The 16550-nt window shown below is 51.7% G+C and overlaps 1 protein-coding gene across 2 annotated transcripts; it reads left to right on the plus strand.

Annotated features, from left to right (window-relative positions):
• Positions 1-1597: 1597 nt before the first annotated feature.
• LEP (leptin) lies at positions 1598-13264 on the plus strand. 2 transcript variants are annotated; one of them, XM_028104999.2, is made up of 5 exons: positions 1598-1688; positions 3514-3526; positions 11056-11212; positions 12018-12020; positions 12908-13264. In XM_028104999.2, exons 3-5 carry the CDS (start codon positions 11069-11071, stop codon positions 13262-13264), a joined length of 504 nt encoding a protein of 167 aa, XP_027960800.1. In that variant the 5' UTR covers positions 1598-1688; positions 3514-3526; positions 11056-11068. The 2 variants fall into 2 exon arrangements, with proteins under 2 accessions (XP_027960800.1, XP_027960801.1); XM_028105000.2 differs by lacking the exons at positions 1598-1688; positions 3514-3526; positions 12018-12020 and having other exon boundaries at positions 11069-11212.
• Positions 13265-16550: the final 3286 nt, after the last annotated feature.

Genomic DNA, 16550 nt, shown 5'->3' on the forward strand with positions numbered 1-16550 from the left:
TGCTGGGAGAAGGGCTGGATGAGCAGTCCTGCACGCCCACCCACAACTAACTGCACGCCCACCCACAACGCCCACCCAGAGGTGCTAATGTTCATTGCATCCTTTAGTTCAGGGGTTGGCAAACTTTCTCTCCAAAGGGCTGGATAATAAACATTTTAGGCTTTTCAGACCAAAAGACAACATCAGAGATATGTAGGTACAAAAGGGAAAAGGTCCCCTCCCCATTTTTTGGCCAAAATTCAAAACTTTATTTATGGACACCAAAATGTAAATTTCATATAATGTTCACGTGCCATAACTATTCTTTTTATTTTTTTCAACTATTTAAAAATGCAAAAACCAGTCCTAGCTCATAGTCATACCAAAACAGGTGGTGGCCGAATTCGGCCCACCCACGTAACTTCCCAACTGCTCCCCGCACAAGATGGGCTGGTTCTTAACGGCTTGTTTTCAGGGCTGCTCTTTGCTGTGGGGACGGGAATGGGCCTGATCTAGTTGTTGGCACCTGGGTTCCTGGCCCATTTCTACCCCTTCCCAGCTGGGGGTTCTAAAGAAAGTCACTTAACCTCCTGGACTTCAGTTTCCTTGTCCCTGAAACCCGAGGGAGGCTCAGGCTTCTACTCCCAGGTCCGGAGGGGAAAATACCGCGTCGTACACTCTCCTATGTACGTGGGAAATACTGGGTAGGCGATGGACTCGCGGTGCGTCCAGAGCATCCCCCAAAGGCCAAAGTGCACGGTCCTCCTCACAGCCCTCCGAAGCAGCGCACCCAGTGTCGCCTGGGGGCCGACTCCTCACAACCCAGTTCCGGTGGCTGAGCACTGGAAGCCGGGTTCTGGGCGCGCCAGAGCAGACCCCCATCCTGGGTGGGGGCGCGGGCTGCACGGCGGGCAGGCTCCCTCTAGCCCGGGTCCGTCGGGCCGGCTGCGCGGGCCTCGCCGTCGGTGCGCCTCCGCCTCGTCGAGGGCGCGCCGTCCGAGCTCTCAGCGGGCTCAGAGGAGCTCCTCACCGCCACCCTGGCCCCGAGAGGTCGATCCCGGCATCGCGGCAGTGCCGAGAGCCTCGGGCGGGACCGCCAGTACTTGCCGCCCCCGCCAGCCGCCCTCCGGCCTTTCGGGCTGTCCCCGAGGGCAAACACTTAGCTGCCGGCGCCGCGGAGGCCCTCCCTCGAGGCCCCTGCCCCTCCGCCGGCCGGCCGGACGCTGTCCCACGCTGCCCGGCAGGGCGGGGCGGGAGCTGGAGTTTCGGGTGCGCCCGGGCCTGCCAGCCCGTTGCGCAAGTTGTGCTCGGGCGGCTATAAGAGGGGCGGGCAGGCATGGAGCCCCGGAGGAATCGCGGTGCCAGCAGCTGCGAGGTAAGGCCCGGGCACGCTCCTTTTTCCTTCTCCGCTGGTCTTTCTTGGCCAGCCACCCCACCCCACCCCACCCCACCCTGAACGCCGGGGAAACTGAGGCGGGCGAGGGGCAGGACAGACGGCTTGGTTCTGGACTATGGCGGCTTTGTACCAGAGTTCAAACGGGAGGGAAGGCGGCGGGGGAGACCTGGATTCGGGGCCGGGCTGTGCCAGTGCCCACGGAGCAGGAATCTGTGCCATGGAGCCAGCCAGGGTCCCCGGAGACTGTCAGAGCCGCCAGCCCAGCTGCTGAGATGCTTTGGAAATTGCCTTGAGCACATCCCCGAAGATCAGGGTACCCTGTCCCCCTCGGAAGGGGATAGAGTCGGGGGTGCTGGGGGTTCGGGCAGGAGCGTTCGGTTTCTGGGAACTAGCTTTGCGCTGCGGCTAAGAATTGCGGCATCATTTTCCAGTGGGGGTGTTCATCTCTGATGTGTGAATGCAAGGATCTGTATAAGGCCAAAGCCTAGGAACAGGACCACTGTGGGGTAGAGGTGGAGGGAAAACTGTCAGGAAGAACCCAAATATCTCGGAGAAATTCTGCCGAGTCTCACACATCTGGCCTCAAAGCCAAGCAAATTGCCTTCTTGACAATGGAAGAAATTGGGGTTTTCTGAGCTAACAGAGCAGCGGGTCGCAGAAAGGCCTACTGCATGTTTCTCACTGTTACCAGCTCTCTTGTCAATACCACAAATACCCACTGTTGGCGGTTAGGCCCCAGGCAGAGTCTGCCTTCTCTCCGGGCCTGGTTTACATTGCATTGTGGGTGTGGTTGCCTTTACCTACCCGTTTCTACAATTGCAAGATGGTGGCATTTTGGAATTGTGAATCCTTAGGTACAGCTAGATCCAAGAGGAGTGGACTGGTTGTCCTTTGAGAATGGCAGTTTTGGAGAGGGTGAGATGATTGATTTCTGCTAGAAGGGTCTTCAGGGTGGGCGGGGCAGAGGGCAGCTACTTGCAGGCACCAACCTAGGAGCACCAGCTCCATGACTCCCCGTTGTAGGAACTGGGAAGTTTGCTCTGTAGCGTTCTGAGGTGGGCAGCAGTCAGCTGGGACTGGTGGGAGAGAGGGTACCCAATCTGTTTCCCACCAGGCTGGTCTACAGAATCATAGTCGCTGCCATTCCCATGTGCCCAGGAGCAGAGATGCCATGCGGATCATTTCTCTCATTTAGGTAGGGGGAGAAGGCAAGAGAAAAACAGTGGATGTTTTTAAGTTCTTCCCTTTTCTAGCAGTTGAGGACATTGGGCTGAGGGGAACGTGTCCATGTTGGCCAAAGGAGCGTCCTTCTCATATTTTGTACATCTTATGCCCAAAATAACTCTTCTTGGTATTTGGGGGAAATATTCCACCCCGCCCCCCATTCCAGGAAATGGCTCCAAGTACCAAGGACAGAGCCAGGGAGATTGCAATGAATTCCTGCCTTTCAGCCCCAGGCGGATGCCTCTCGTGTCTGAGTGGCCTGTGCAGGGTGTGGAGGTGGCCACTTGGGAGAGCTCTCCTTGCAGAACCCAGGTCATTGTCCCCTGCTCCAGCCTAGATGCCACCCGTAGGAACGTGGGAGTTGGGGAGAGAGAAGGGGCTTCAGGGAAGTAGAGTCCTTGTGGGGTGTGCATCCTTGAACAGCATGCATGTGATTGCAAGGAAAAGCAAGCCAAATTGTCCTGCAATTGTCCGGTCAATCAGGAGGCTCTGTCCTCCCCAGCAGTAGGATTCTGTGGTAGCAGCTCCATCCCGGCCTGCCAGCCCGGAGCCTTGAAATTCTTCTTTGTCCACACAGTTGTCTCAGAGAAAAAGAAAGAGGTTGTTTTTGCTGGGAAACAACACACCTGATGCCTGGGCTCAGGGAATTCTTTGCGCTTATTCCATGTGTGACAACAGATGTGCCTTCCTTCTCAGCAAACTGCATTTTACAGTCTTTCCTGCCCAGTTTGTCAGCTCCCCCAAACCAGATGCGTGATCCATGTCAATGCTGACATCTCACTGATTTCATTGAAGATCTCATCCCCATCGGTGTGCGCATTGTGTTTGTACTCTGGGGTGCATGGGGCTGGGGAGGAGTGCAAAGGCGGGGTGGGGGGAAGCCACAGAGAGGAGGGGGAGAGGTCTCTAAGAAGCACAGGAGGCCCAGATCAAGCAGCTGGAGCCCGGCTGATGAATAGGACTAAGGCAGTGAGCACCTGGGACCACCATCAGGATGGAGCAGAACTGGGGAAGCTGAAAGGAATGGGGACCCACAGGGTGCTGGAGGACACACCTGAGGTGCAGGAAGCCAACCAAGGTCCCTGTTAAAGGGAAATCTGGAAGCCAAAGTGTTTTCTGCCTTCATTAAGAAAGTTTCCCAGGGATTCCGGCTGGGCAAAAGGGAGTTCTACAATGTGACTTTGAGACCGTGGCAGGTGAACCATGATAGAGGTAGGTTAACCTGGTTAGACAATGAAGGTCAGAGATGGGAAACATTTTATTTATTCTTTCAACAAATATTCATGAGTACCTGCTCTGTGCCAGGCCCTTGGGAGATGCTGGAACAAATAGCATGTCCATGCCTCCTGCACCTGGCAGACAGTGCTAATTGATCAAGGCACCCTCCCCTCTGAGGCTGGACGGAGCTTCAGGTTCCTCATCCGCACAGTGTGCCAGGGAGCCGTGGAAAGTTGATCAGAGTTGACACTGGAATTGAAACCTATTTGTTATCCATGATGGGGATCAGATCTAAGGGTGGTTTGTGATGAGTAGGAAGAATGTAACCCCCACACCCCCACTCTGGCTGCTGGTTAAGTGTGTTAACATTTCTCAGACAAGCCTCTTGGTTGCAAAGAAGAGAAAACCACTCATGCTAGCTCAGTGTTTCAAACAATATATTGCAACCAACATTGAAAAAACAGAACTCCTAAGAGTGCAGCACTCATCGTAAGGGTGAGTTTGATTTCTTGACCCTCATTCCTCTTACATGTGTTTATCTATATCTAAAAATATATTCAGAGAGTTGAAACATACTCAAGTGAGTATATGTGGAAGAGTATCTCACAGTGGAGGCTAAGGACAGGGAGGACCCAGAACCACCCAGGTCAGGAACCAGAAAGGTCAGGAAGGAGCACAGCCACTGACTGTAACCCACCAGTTACAGGATGAACTCTGGTCTTTCTAGGCTATTCCATGCACATGAGGGCAACCACAGCTACCCTGGAGCTTCTGAGCCCTCAGCAGAGACAAACTGGGCTCTCTGAAGCCCTACTTTCAATTCCTGGGAGAGATGCTAATTTATGACCTAATCAGGGTTTGGAGGAGGAAGAGATAAGGAAAGGGAGGAGAAGAGTATTCCCGGTCTTTTGCCTACCACTGGGCATGCAGACATGGCCTCCGGGACCACCTGTGTGTGTGTGTGTGTGTGTGTGTGTGTGTGTGTGTGTGTGTGTGTGTGCGCGCGCGCGCGCGCACGCTCAGAATAGGGCAGATCCCCCACGAGGTGGAATCAAGCCTGGGACATTCTAGCTCTCTAGCCTCACACGCTCTACCCTTCTGCCATATTGAATTCTCCTAAACCCACCATAGTTTTCCCCAATTCCACACTGCCGCCTAGGTCTGGAATGCCCTACTTGCCCTCTTGGGGAACTCCTGTCTTTAAGGTCTCAGTTCAAATACTGCCTCGTTTACAAGGCTGTCCTCACCTCCCTAGAGTTACCACCTTCCTCTGTGCTCCCCAGATTCTATGCTCCTTCCCTCATAACCTTGATGGGGTTGTGTTAAAATGAGTTATTTTCGCTTCTGTTTGTTCCACTGGATTCTGAGGAGCTTGAATGACCAAGATCTGGTCTTCCCTGTCTCTATTCATCCTTTGTTTTTTTCCCTGTCCCCAAGTTCCTTCCAACTTGGAATTATGGAGAAAGGAAGGAAAGGAGGAGAAGGAAAGGATGGGAGGAAGCCCGCAGGAGGAATTTCTGCAGGGAGAGGCTTAGACCATCCAAAGCTTTTCCCTCATAATTAACAGCAAATACCACATTATCTGAATTTAATTCATACTAGCACACCGAGGCTTACTGAAAAGGGGGTATAGAAATCCCAATGGCTGGAGAAGAGAAGAAGGAAGAGAGAAGTGTGTGCTGGGTTCCTGCTAACCTCTGGCACTTTCAACCAGGAGAAGACATGTGATGTTGGACACCTCAAGGCTAGCAGCCTTCACCAGCAAATGCTTCTGTGTCCCTAAGCTCTCCCCACCCTCCGGCTCCCCACCACCACTGCTATCATCAGAAGGCTGTAGGCAGCCCTGACCTTGGCCCAGCAAACCTTTCAGCCTGGATCTGGAGAAGCATCCCCCTATCTTGACAGAGAGGTTCCAGAGGTGCCCCTAGGACCAGAGTGGAGGTGAAGGAGGTCACATCTGGAGGCCACCAGCTTCTTGGGGAAATAGGAGGTGAGCTTGTCTGTGGAGAAGGCAGAGGTGGGGGGCCCCCATAGAAGTGGGGCAGGGTTGGGGAGGGGGGTCAGCTAAGGATGAATAGAGCTGGGGCCAGCATGCAGGCCCCACGTGAACTCACGGAGTAGGATGTGGTCGGATGGAAGGTGTGGTTATAGGAGCCTCTCCTGCTGGCTTTGGAACTGTTTTCTGTGGTGGTATTTCCTTTTCTAGTGCTGCCCTGGGAGCACTGGTTTTTCTCTTTTCTTCTCCAGTGCACCCATGGCAGGGGATGCAGGTAGAGATGACGGGGGGGTGTCAGGGTCTTAATTAAAGGAGAGGGAAGGCAGCAGGAGGCAAAAGCTAGTGAACAGGAGGGCCAGAGGGTGAGGGTGAGCAGAGGGGTGGGGGCAGGGAGCAGCAGAGTGAAGGGGAGGCCTTGGCCAGTGTGCATGCGGCCCATTGGCCACACCTCCCCCGACGGTGCCCATCTCCCTCCCCAGGATCTACTTAAATAATGGGCAGAGAGAAACAAAAGAGACAGGATGTTGTATCAACATTTCAGTGGTTCATCTTTTAACCCTCAAAAAATGACAGCTCCTAAATGTTCAAAACCATTTTGGAAACTTTTAGAGAGGAAAGGTTTTGCCGCCTAGGCAGCTGGCTGACAATTGCGTCTCCTCCCTGTTCCTCCCACCTCAGCTCTCTCCATCTGGGCACTCCTGGGTCTACATCTGCAGCCCTGTTTTTCTGAATGTGACTGCCAATCCCAACTGTCAGCTGGATGGGTCCACCTGAGGTCCCACCAGTTGCAAACAGCAAATCAGAGGCATTGCAACGCCCTCCCTGTGCCTCTGCCAATTTCCATCTCTATCCTTCTTGTCACCTGGGCTGAAAGCATTAGCCTGGGAACAGTCAGAGCTCCTCACTTCCGCAAAAGAAACCTAGCCTCCCTATGTGGTACTCGGGGCCCAATCCCACCCTACCTCCTGGCCCATCAACCCCGTGCCGGCTGTGAGCCCCTGTGTCCTGAGTTCACAGGTATTTTTCAGCCTCTGAGCCCTCGGCTGGACTGCTCCTCTCCTCCATCTTCACAAACCCAATTCCTCCTGATTTTTACGGCCCTTATCAAATGCCACCTCCTCCAAGACACCTCCTCGATTCCTTAGCTGGAAATAGTGGTGATAACAGCTCCTGTGTATTGGGGTTGGCCATAGGCCAAGCAAAGAGCTAGCGCTTTATATACATTACCTCATTTCATCCACAGAAGAGCCTCAGGTGGGAATTAGTTTGTATCATTCCCATTTTATAGCTAAGAACAATGGTCTGAGAGAGTTTGGCAGACTTGTCCAAGGTCCTGTACTCCAACTCAAGCAGAGTTCTGCTGAACTCCAGAGTTCATAATTTTACACATGTCTCCCTCCTGTGAATTACCCTGGGCATGCTGTCTGTTTAAACATCCCTCCTAAAAAAAAAAAAAAAAAGCAAAAAAACTTTTACATTCTTCCTGGAGTTAGAGCTAATTATGTAAACTGGTTGTTCAAGAGCACAGTTTTGTTCTTTAGTTTTATCTCTAAGAAATAATATATGTTAATAGTTGACAACATTAAATACTGTGGTATCTTCCCTGGGCTTTGGGGAAACCCAGCCGTCTTCATCCCCATCCCTCCCTAGTCCTGATGCCCACCTTCCTGTGGTTCCATGTCCTTTTTGTCTTTGTACCTGGCCCATGGTGGGCGATCAATACACGTCAGCTGTCAACCATCTGCTATCCACTGAGTAACCATTACGTGTCAGGGGCTGTGCTTAGTGAAGTTGTTGTTGCTGTCTTGAATTATCCCTGCCCTCTCTAGTCCCTAAACTCTGCTCTTACCGGCCATCTGCACCACCTTCTTGGGCCACAGCCAGTCCCCACCCAGGTACTGACACTCAGGGGAACCCAGGAACACTTGACATCCACTCTGTCCTGATGCCCATGTCCAGGTGTATGAATCAGCTAGCATTAAGTTTGGTTGCATTTAGCAGAGACCCCAAATAACAGTGGCTTAACCGAGACAGAGGATATGTCTCACACGTGCAGCACAAGTCCAGGCATGGGCAGTCTGAGGCCAGTATGTCACCTCGGCTCCCCATTCCACCATTTGTAAGGTGAGGCTCTCCTCCTCATGATTCAAGATGGCGCCAGAGCCCTGGCTACTGCGTCCGCAATCCAGGCATGGGATGGAGGGAGGGATGTAAGAGGAAAAGGCAAAGGCACACAACCCAAGAGCTGCCACACAGCACCCATGCTGATATTTAATTGGCCTCGCTTTAGTAGCATAGCCAAACCTAGTTGGGGGAAGCTGACAAGTGTAGTACTTATTCTAGATGGCACATCACCATCTAAACTTGGATATTCTATTACTGGGGAAGAAGGGAAGAATAGATATTGGAGATAACTAGCAGCCTCTATTAAAAGGATTCAGTGTGTTGATGTATTTGTGTGTGTGCATATGCTGTGTGTTATGTATGTGAGCACACATGTTGTGTTGCGTATGTTGGTGGGCCATGTTCTCTCCACCACTTTGATCTCAGATGGACTTGTTATGGGTTATCTACGGAGCTCCCCTAAATCTGGCTCCTCCTCTTAGGCAAATTTAGCTGCAGCTTCTCAATTCCACATTTCAAGGAACTACAGTGTATTTTCTGTATCCACTGAAGCATATTATCAGTGGTGATAGAGGGGCTTGTAAAACTGTTTTCCCATTCAGGTGTTACAAGGTGGCCATTATGCGAGAGTGACTATGACCAGAGTTAATCTGGTAATAAGTTCTCCCGGGAAGGAGGGTGTCATTACACTAGAATCCTAGAAATCTTGTGCTGCAGGGGGAGCACCCAGAAATGCCAGGCACCCTGTGGAGATGGCCCAGGGGAGGCAGCGGGCCAAATGCTAGATTCAGGGTTGGCTACAGGCAGTGGTAGCCCAGTGTTTCAGGCCCTGCCCAGTAATCACACAATTCCCAGATGGCTGACCTCTCCCCCACCCACCCACCCTTCGGTACACACACATGCACAATACGCCGGGGCTTGACAGGTCCATCTCATTTGCCCTTTTCAACCAGGTGGTGTTATTTGTTCCGTTTTACTCACGGGAACGGATGCTGTAGGGAAGTTAAGTATTTGCCCAGGGGCTCACTGACACCCTGGGACCGAACCACTATACCTTCCACCTTTGCTAGGGTTTCATGGAACCATACTGGGGATTAGCGCTATTTAACTCCGTCCCACAAACATTTGGTGGAAATGTTTACTCATGTAATCAGGAGTTAATAGAGGGAGCTTTGACTTTTTAAGAGAGAAAGCAAGCACAGAAACACCTGAAGTGCCCCCTCCTGAATTACTCAGGATTTTTCATATTCAAAGTTGATACGGGGGTACAATCTCATAGCTTCATCCTAGAGCAGGGTGTTTGTTTCCAAGGACCGTGGTCCGAGGTGGTACCTTGGTTGAGCATTGGGGTGGTTTGTAATTTGGGGCTCTCCTCAAAGGCTGGGGAAACTGTGGGGTGGGGAGAAAGCACCCCAGCATCTCTGGGTTAAGCAGAACCCTGACTCAGCCACTCACCTGTTTGACTTTGAGCAAGTTAGTGCATCTTCTCGACCCTCGGTTTCCTCCTTCTATAAAATTCAGATTAAAAGCATACCTTTGATCGAGCATGATAAGCAATATATAAACAGACCGTTTATTTCTATTATATTGCCAGAATATGAATCATACTAATATTGCCACCTGTGGATAGAAAATGTATTATGTGTTGTTATCAAGACCCAGATGAGGCAGAACATAAAAAACAGGGATTAACTTTTTTGCCTTTTCCGGAACCTTCATGCTAATATTACTTGCATTTGATTATCATTTCAGGCTCATGCACACAACATGGATCACAGTCTCGCATACATTTAACCGTATTACCTTTTGTCTTATGTATCTCATTAAAATTTTGCTGCTTACTCAAGGATCTGCATATTATTAATATTAGAACTCATTGTTCCATGACTTTGAAAGTGTCAGTCATTCTGGATGAACATGTTATATAGTCTCTCCTGCCTCCATGCCTTTATTTTATTTTTTTAAAGATTTTATTTATTTATTTATTTGTCAGAGAGAGAGAGAGCACACAAGCAGGGGGAGCAGCTGAGGGAGAGGAAGAAGCAGGCTCCCCGCTGAGCAAGGAGCCCGATGCGGGGCTCGATCCCAGGAGCCTGGGATCATGACCTGAGCTGGAGGCAGATGCTTAACCGACCGAGCCACCCAGGCGCCCCTGCCTCCATTCCTTTAAACCAGCTGTTTTCTGGCCACTTGTGGCAACCACTTTCCATTCTCACTAATGCCTACTGGGTCTTTAATACCCAGCTCAGGTGACACCTCTTCGAGGGATCCCCTTTTGTACTCCCGTGGTATCTTGCACTCATCCTTCTCGAAAAGTTTGCTCTTCCTGTATTGGAATGGCCTGCAGACCTGTTTATCTCTCCTATGAAAGCATAAGCAACTCAAGAGTAGAGAACACCTGTTGTTCACGATTGTATCCTTGGTGCCCGGCTCTGTATCTGACACATTAACAGACCTTCCACCAGGGCTGGGTGCATTCAGGCTCCCGGTGGGAGAGAAAGGAAGTAATAAAGCCAGTGATAAATGCCATCACAGAGGCATCAGCGGCCGCCATGGGAGAGTAATGGAGAGGACAGGTAACATCATCTCTAGTAATAAGGATAATAATAGAGTACATTTCACAATACCCTTAAAGCTCTTGCACGTGCATTGTCTCATTTGATTCTCATAAAAGTCAAGAGATAGGTATATTGCAGGAGATGCGGGTGGGGTTTTTAGTGGTTATGTGATATGCTTTGTGTCAGGCTGCTATTAAATGGCTGGGTTCAGACCAGACTTTAAAAGCCCATTCTCTTCTTCCCAGCATGCAATAAAGTCCTGTCATCACCACGACGTCCATTTGCTCCTGCCTTGGCTTACTGCTCTGTGGTCCATCCCACACCACTTCGTAGATTAATTGCTCAGGCCCTGCCTCCCCGAGGAAATGCATTTCATTAATGTAATTCTAGATAACAAATTGTCTCTGACACTGAGGGGATGATTGCTATGGCAGAAGGCAAGTTTCAATTTTATACACATCAGATAATGTGGTTAGTAACAGGGCGTCTGGGTGTTTTTTCTGAGATACCAGAGACTTGCTATGTGTGGCTCCTTCTGTTTTCAGGCCCAAGAAGCACATCCTGGGAAGGAAGATGCGTTGCGGACCCCTGTGCCAATTCCTGTGGCTTTGGCCCTATCTGTGGTATATTGAAGCTGTGCCCATCCAAAAAGTGCAGGATGACACCAAAACCCTCATCAAGACGATTGTCACCAGGATCAGTGACATTTCACACACGGTAGGGAGGGTCTGAGAAGACAAAATAGAGCTGTGACCAGCCTATGGGGAAACCAGGACCTCAGACGTTAGCCAAGGCCTGTGCAGCCCCATGTAGGGGCCATGGCAGCCTCGGTTCCTCCCTCCTGCACGAGCAGAGCTGCCTTTCCTCTTCCTCTCCCCTCTGCCTCCCACATCCTCCCTCTCCTTCCTCTCTGATGGGAATCCTAGTGCCTAGGACCAGAGGGAGCCATAAAGCTCCTGTGTCCCACTGGCAGATGACCAGAACCCCAGCTGCATCCCCTCTGGGCCTCTGTCACATCGCTTAAATGCGCTTATCATTGGACATTCTTTTTTTTTATGATTTTATTTATTTATTTGAGAGAGAGAGAGAGCAGAGCTAGAGAGAGCACAAGTGGGAGGCGGAGAGGCAGAGGGAGAAGCAGGCTTCCTGCTGAGCAGGGAGCCCGATGCGGGGCTCGATCCCAGGACCCTGGGATCCTGACCTGAGCCGAAGGCAGACACTTAACGGACTGAGCCACCCAGGCACCCCGCATTGGGCATTCTTCCTAGCTGAACTCTGGCCTTGTGAAGCTTCTCCCTGTTACTGCAAGTCCTGGGGTCCACAGGCCTAGACCTTCAGCCATTTCCTAGATGAGGGCTGTATTTGGAATTAGGAAGACCGAATGTGAATCTTCACACTTCTGTTCTCTCTGTAAAATCTTAAGCTAGTTCCTCAGTGTCTTGAAGCCTTGGTTTCCGCAGCTAGATAGTGGGACTATCATAAGGGATTTCACAAGGTTGTTATGAGATTCAATTAGATAAAGCAAGTGATCCACCTGCCCCCCCCCGGCCCCCAACAGAGCCAGAACACAGCATGCCCTCATTAAAGGTTTTTAGCTGTGGTTTTTGGTAGCCCCGAGTCTTAAAAGCCTGCTTGCTCCCCCAGCATGGAGCAATCTAGAAACTTCCACATCTCCTGCCTGCTATGCATGTCTGACAGTGGCCTTGGGTAGCCAGGGAGAAGTTAGGTGGCCAGAAGCAGGGACAGCTCAGAACTAGATAGAGTTTTGGGCATTTTATAGAGAGAAACCCAGGAGTCTCCTTGCTTTCACGGGGCCACTCAGGATAGATCCAGAGTGTCCCAGCTTGGGTGGTGCCGAGAGTGAGTGTCACAGGCAGTGGGGAAAGGGAGAGCCCCTCCTGTTAACCAGCGTTACTGGAGCCAAAGAGTGAGGTGGGACACTTTTGGCGGGTGGGGGGGGGGGGCGTCCAGCCTTGATCCCTGAGGGGTGGGAGGCCTTGGAGAACCTGACTGGGAGGGAGGAGTCCTCTGGCGGGTGGAAGCAGGGGAGGATGGCTGGGGGAGGGGCGCTTCAGGAGGACCTCAGTGCCTGGGAAAGAGACTTAACTAAGTAGAAATCGGGCCCCATGGCTGGTTCCACAGCAGAGGCCATTTAGAGGAGGGAACAACCTGCGAAGATCGGTCTGGAAGGGGAGGGCAGGGTGATTTGGGAAGGGCAGGAAGACAGAAGTCCAGGAGACCAGCTTGCAAGCTTGGCAGCCCCGGAGCCCAAGAAACAAGGGCCTGGGCCAGGGTGGTGAGTGGGACCCGAGGAAAGCAAGAGAGCGGACCTCCACACTCACGGGAGACGCCGAGGCCTTGCAGAACCGACTTCTCTGAGATCCTGCTCTCCCTTTTCCTCTCTCCCGGCAGGCTGTCTCCTCCAAACAGAGGGTTGCTGGTCTAGACTTCATTCCTGGGCTCCACCCGGTCCTGAGTCTGTCCGGGATGGACCAGACGTTGGCCATCTACCAACAGATCCTCGCCAGTCTGCATTCCAGAAATGTGGGCCAAATATCTAACGACCTGGAGAACCTCCGGGACCTTCTCCACCTGCTGGCCTCCTCCAAGACCTGCCCCTTGCCCCGGGCCAGGGGCCTGGAGAGCTTCGAGAGCCTGGGCAGTGTCCTAGAAGGCTCACTGTACTCCACGGAGGTGGTGGCCCTGAGCAGGCTGCAGGCAGCCCTCCAGGACATGCTTCGGCAGCTGGACCTCAGCCCTGGGTGCTGAGGCCTCAAAGGCCTCTCTTCCCAAAGTCGAGGAGAGAGCCCTGGGCTTCTGGGTGTCTCCAGGAGCGAGCCTGTGTGGGTGTCCTTTATCCAGACCCCGGGCCATTTCTCTCTCACACCTCGGCACCACTTTTCCAAAGGCATAAGCCTCCAAGGCACGAAACCAAAGATAGAATGCATGATTCCATGCTCACCAGGAAGGGGGACCCATCCGGCAAACAGTGAACTGGATCTGGGGTTCTCACGAGAGTCTTCCTTCCTGTGCCACCTCCCCGCTCACTGCATGCTTCAGCGTGACCTGGGGTGATTTCAGGAGGCACCCGCCAAGCCTTTGGACCATCAAGTGAGGTTCTGTCTGAGAATTCTGGGAGCACTGTGAAGGCTACATCCACATGGCTGCAAACTCCCAGCAACACATTATTTATTATACCTTTCATTCTGGATGGACTGGAGGCAAGACATCAGCTTTTCCAGGCTCTTTGGGGCTGGCCAGGGCCAGGGATGCTCATTCCAATCCCTTCGATGGGCCTGGCTGAGGCAAACCCATTTCTAGTGACTTGAAGGCTCTCGAGTTAGTTCTTTGGTAACTGACTTTGTTTCTACTGTGACAGATGTGAAATTACAGTGTTTGCAATGGCATTGCCCTGAGCAGATCTCCAAGGACCAGGTTATTTCAAAATAAAAGATGAATTTTGTCATCTGAGATGTATGGATGTGTGCACCTAGAGGTGGGGAATGTGTTAGCAGCAAGGGGAAGGATCCAGAATTTGTTTTCTGAATTACATTTGTGCAATGGGCTCTTCGGATGGGGGAGGGGGTCATTTTCTCATCTCTGCAACTACTTAGTGTGGTTTTCATGAAAAGATGACCCCTTCAGGGGGTTGTGGGGGGTTTTGCCAGCCACCCATGGAGGGAGTGACACTGAAGACTGTTTATTGGGGCAGTTGTGAGCCCTGGCTCCTCCAGTTGCTGGAGAGAGGTCTTTCTTATCGGGGAGTGAGGATCCCTCTCTGGAGACAGCGATCCCCAGAGCAGGGGTCCTTGGTATGGACCTTGGAATGGTCTGGGGATGATCCCACACTGGATTTATAAGCAGTAGCCCTACTTGGGATGTGCCTGCCAAATTGTGGTTCTTATCTGACTGGCTCACCCAAAACAAGACCATGTTTCCCACTCATTTGGGGTGGATTTTTATTCCAGTGGGAAGGTCTGTGGGCTTTAGTGGATGGATGGTCCCAAGACCTGGACCAGCACTGCTGAGTGCCAGACCGCCAGGCCAGGCCTCCAGGAGTGCCCTTTGCACTAGAGGCCATGTTTGGGGGGATGAACAAGGAGGCTTGTGTTTTCCACCATCCTGCCACTGTGGTGAGGCCATCACACTCTAGGTGGTGGATCTGTCCAAGGAAATTTGAATCAAAGCTGTCAACTTTGAGACTGAGCACCTACTTTGTGCTCAGCCCTGATTGGTGCTATGGGCTAGAGAAGCTCACCAAGTACACATTAAAATCCAGTCTAACCCTCAGGGACCTTGCATTATAGATGGTCAAAACTCCACACACCAGCATGCAAAAGCTGGCCTTTCCCCATGGCAACGGGGCAGCCGAACCAGCCGAACCAGCAACCTCCTCAGCAGGCGGGAAATGCTGAGCTGAGGGTGGCGGTGCTCAGGGGCCCACAGGCTAACCCTGCTTGCACTTGGTAGCATTTTTGCTTTGCGGGACACGGCAGCATTTATTACCGTGTAGCCACATCCCTTTGAAGCAGCGTAGCTGACAGTTTAAAAATGAGAACATGACCTAAGACCGTAACAGCAGACAGGTTGCAGGACCAAGACTAGATTCAGGCCCTCTGACTCCCAGAGTGTCCCTGGACCCAGGTAATGCTCCCCGGAGATGCCAATAGCGTTGGGCAGGGGAGACCAAGAAGGCTTGCTGGGAGAGAGGAGTTGGAAGTGATTTTGCGGGAGGCAAGGGATGTGAATTGCCTGGAGGGAGGAGGCTGTTTTGTTGGTGCTGAGACACCGGGGTGAAGGTATGTGCAGCCAGTTACAAAGAAAGGCAGACAAAGGAAAGACAGGAGGGAAAGGGACATGCCGAAGAGGCCGTCAGTGGCAAAGAAGTTTGATATCGAAAGGGGTAAGAATCGAAAGTTCTAGAACAGAGAGATTCATGAGATGGGCAGAGTCAGACCCGCTCGAGAATAGGATCTAGGTAATCATTACCACCCAGTCAGGCTGGGATCTTTTAAGCCTTTCACTCACCAAAACCTGGCACCACGGCTCATTCTCAGAGTGTGAAAATTCTAAAATGTAAACGATTGTCTTTTTTTGTAACTTAAAAAAATTTTTGTTGTTGTTAAAAAAAATCCAAATAAATTAACTTTGCCCCTTGGTCTTTGTTTTCTGTCACCCTTTCTGCAGGGGCATTAGAAGAGCTATTTGTGTGTGACAGGGCAAGGCCTGGCTGGCCTCCACCCCTCACTGGGGTCAGCTCTGCCCAGGTTTAGCCACAGCCGGCCACCAGTTAATCAGGCTGAAGGATTCCCCCAAAGCACTGAGCTGGCAAAAGGAGCACATTCGGCACCAGAGTCAGTGTGGGTCTGCAAATCAGACTTGAGAAGCACCAAATTATTTTTTAAACAAAAAAAAGTAACAACAACAAAAACCCGCAAGCAAACAATCAACAACATGCAGCCCAACAGCAGACCCAACCAGGGGCACAGACTCTCGAAAAGACAAGACTTATCCTGTTGCAGGCACAGAGCACAATCATCTCTGTGGTGCAGTTAGAACCTGACAGTTTCCACCCAAGTTCTGGGGAGGACTGGGGGCAGGGCGCGGGGGCGGGGGGGTTGTCCATCAAGCAGTCACTTCCATGGGCGATTTCAAAGTATAGTTGACAGCTGCTAACCCATTCCTAAGTACTGGTTTAAGTGGTGGAGGAAAGGGAGACCGAGCTCCTGAAGAAGGGGAAGCCGCAGAGGGCTGGGGGGGCAGGGGGAGATTTGTCAGCTATGGCTGAAACAGCCTAAGCGGGTCACTTGGCAGCTCAGGGAAGTGGCTGGACTCCGTACCAGTCAAGATTTCTTTAGCTGCAAGAGACAGAAATCCGATGCAAACCAACTTAAATAAAAAAGAGAGAATCTTTGGTCCACATTGCTGAAAAGTCCAGGCCATGGTCCTTCTCTTACAAGACTTTCTTTGCACTCACCCCCCAAGGACCTAGAAAGGTGCCCGTGCCCTGACCCACCCCAGTCTCTGCCAGCCTGAGATGGGTAACAGGGCTCAG

Source organism: Eumetopias jubatus, unplaced genomic scaffold, assembly GCF_037043125.1.
Source record: "Eumetopias jubatus isolate StellerSeaLion01/CBP00866 unplaced genomic scaffold, mEumJub1_p1.0 scaffold_14, whole genome shotgun sequence".
NCBI classification, from domain to species: domain Eukaryota; kingdom Metazoa; phylum Chordata; class Mammalia; order Carnivora; family Otariidae; genus Eumetopias; species Eumetopias jubatus.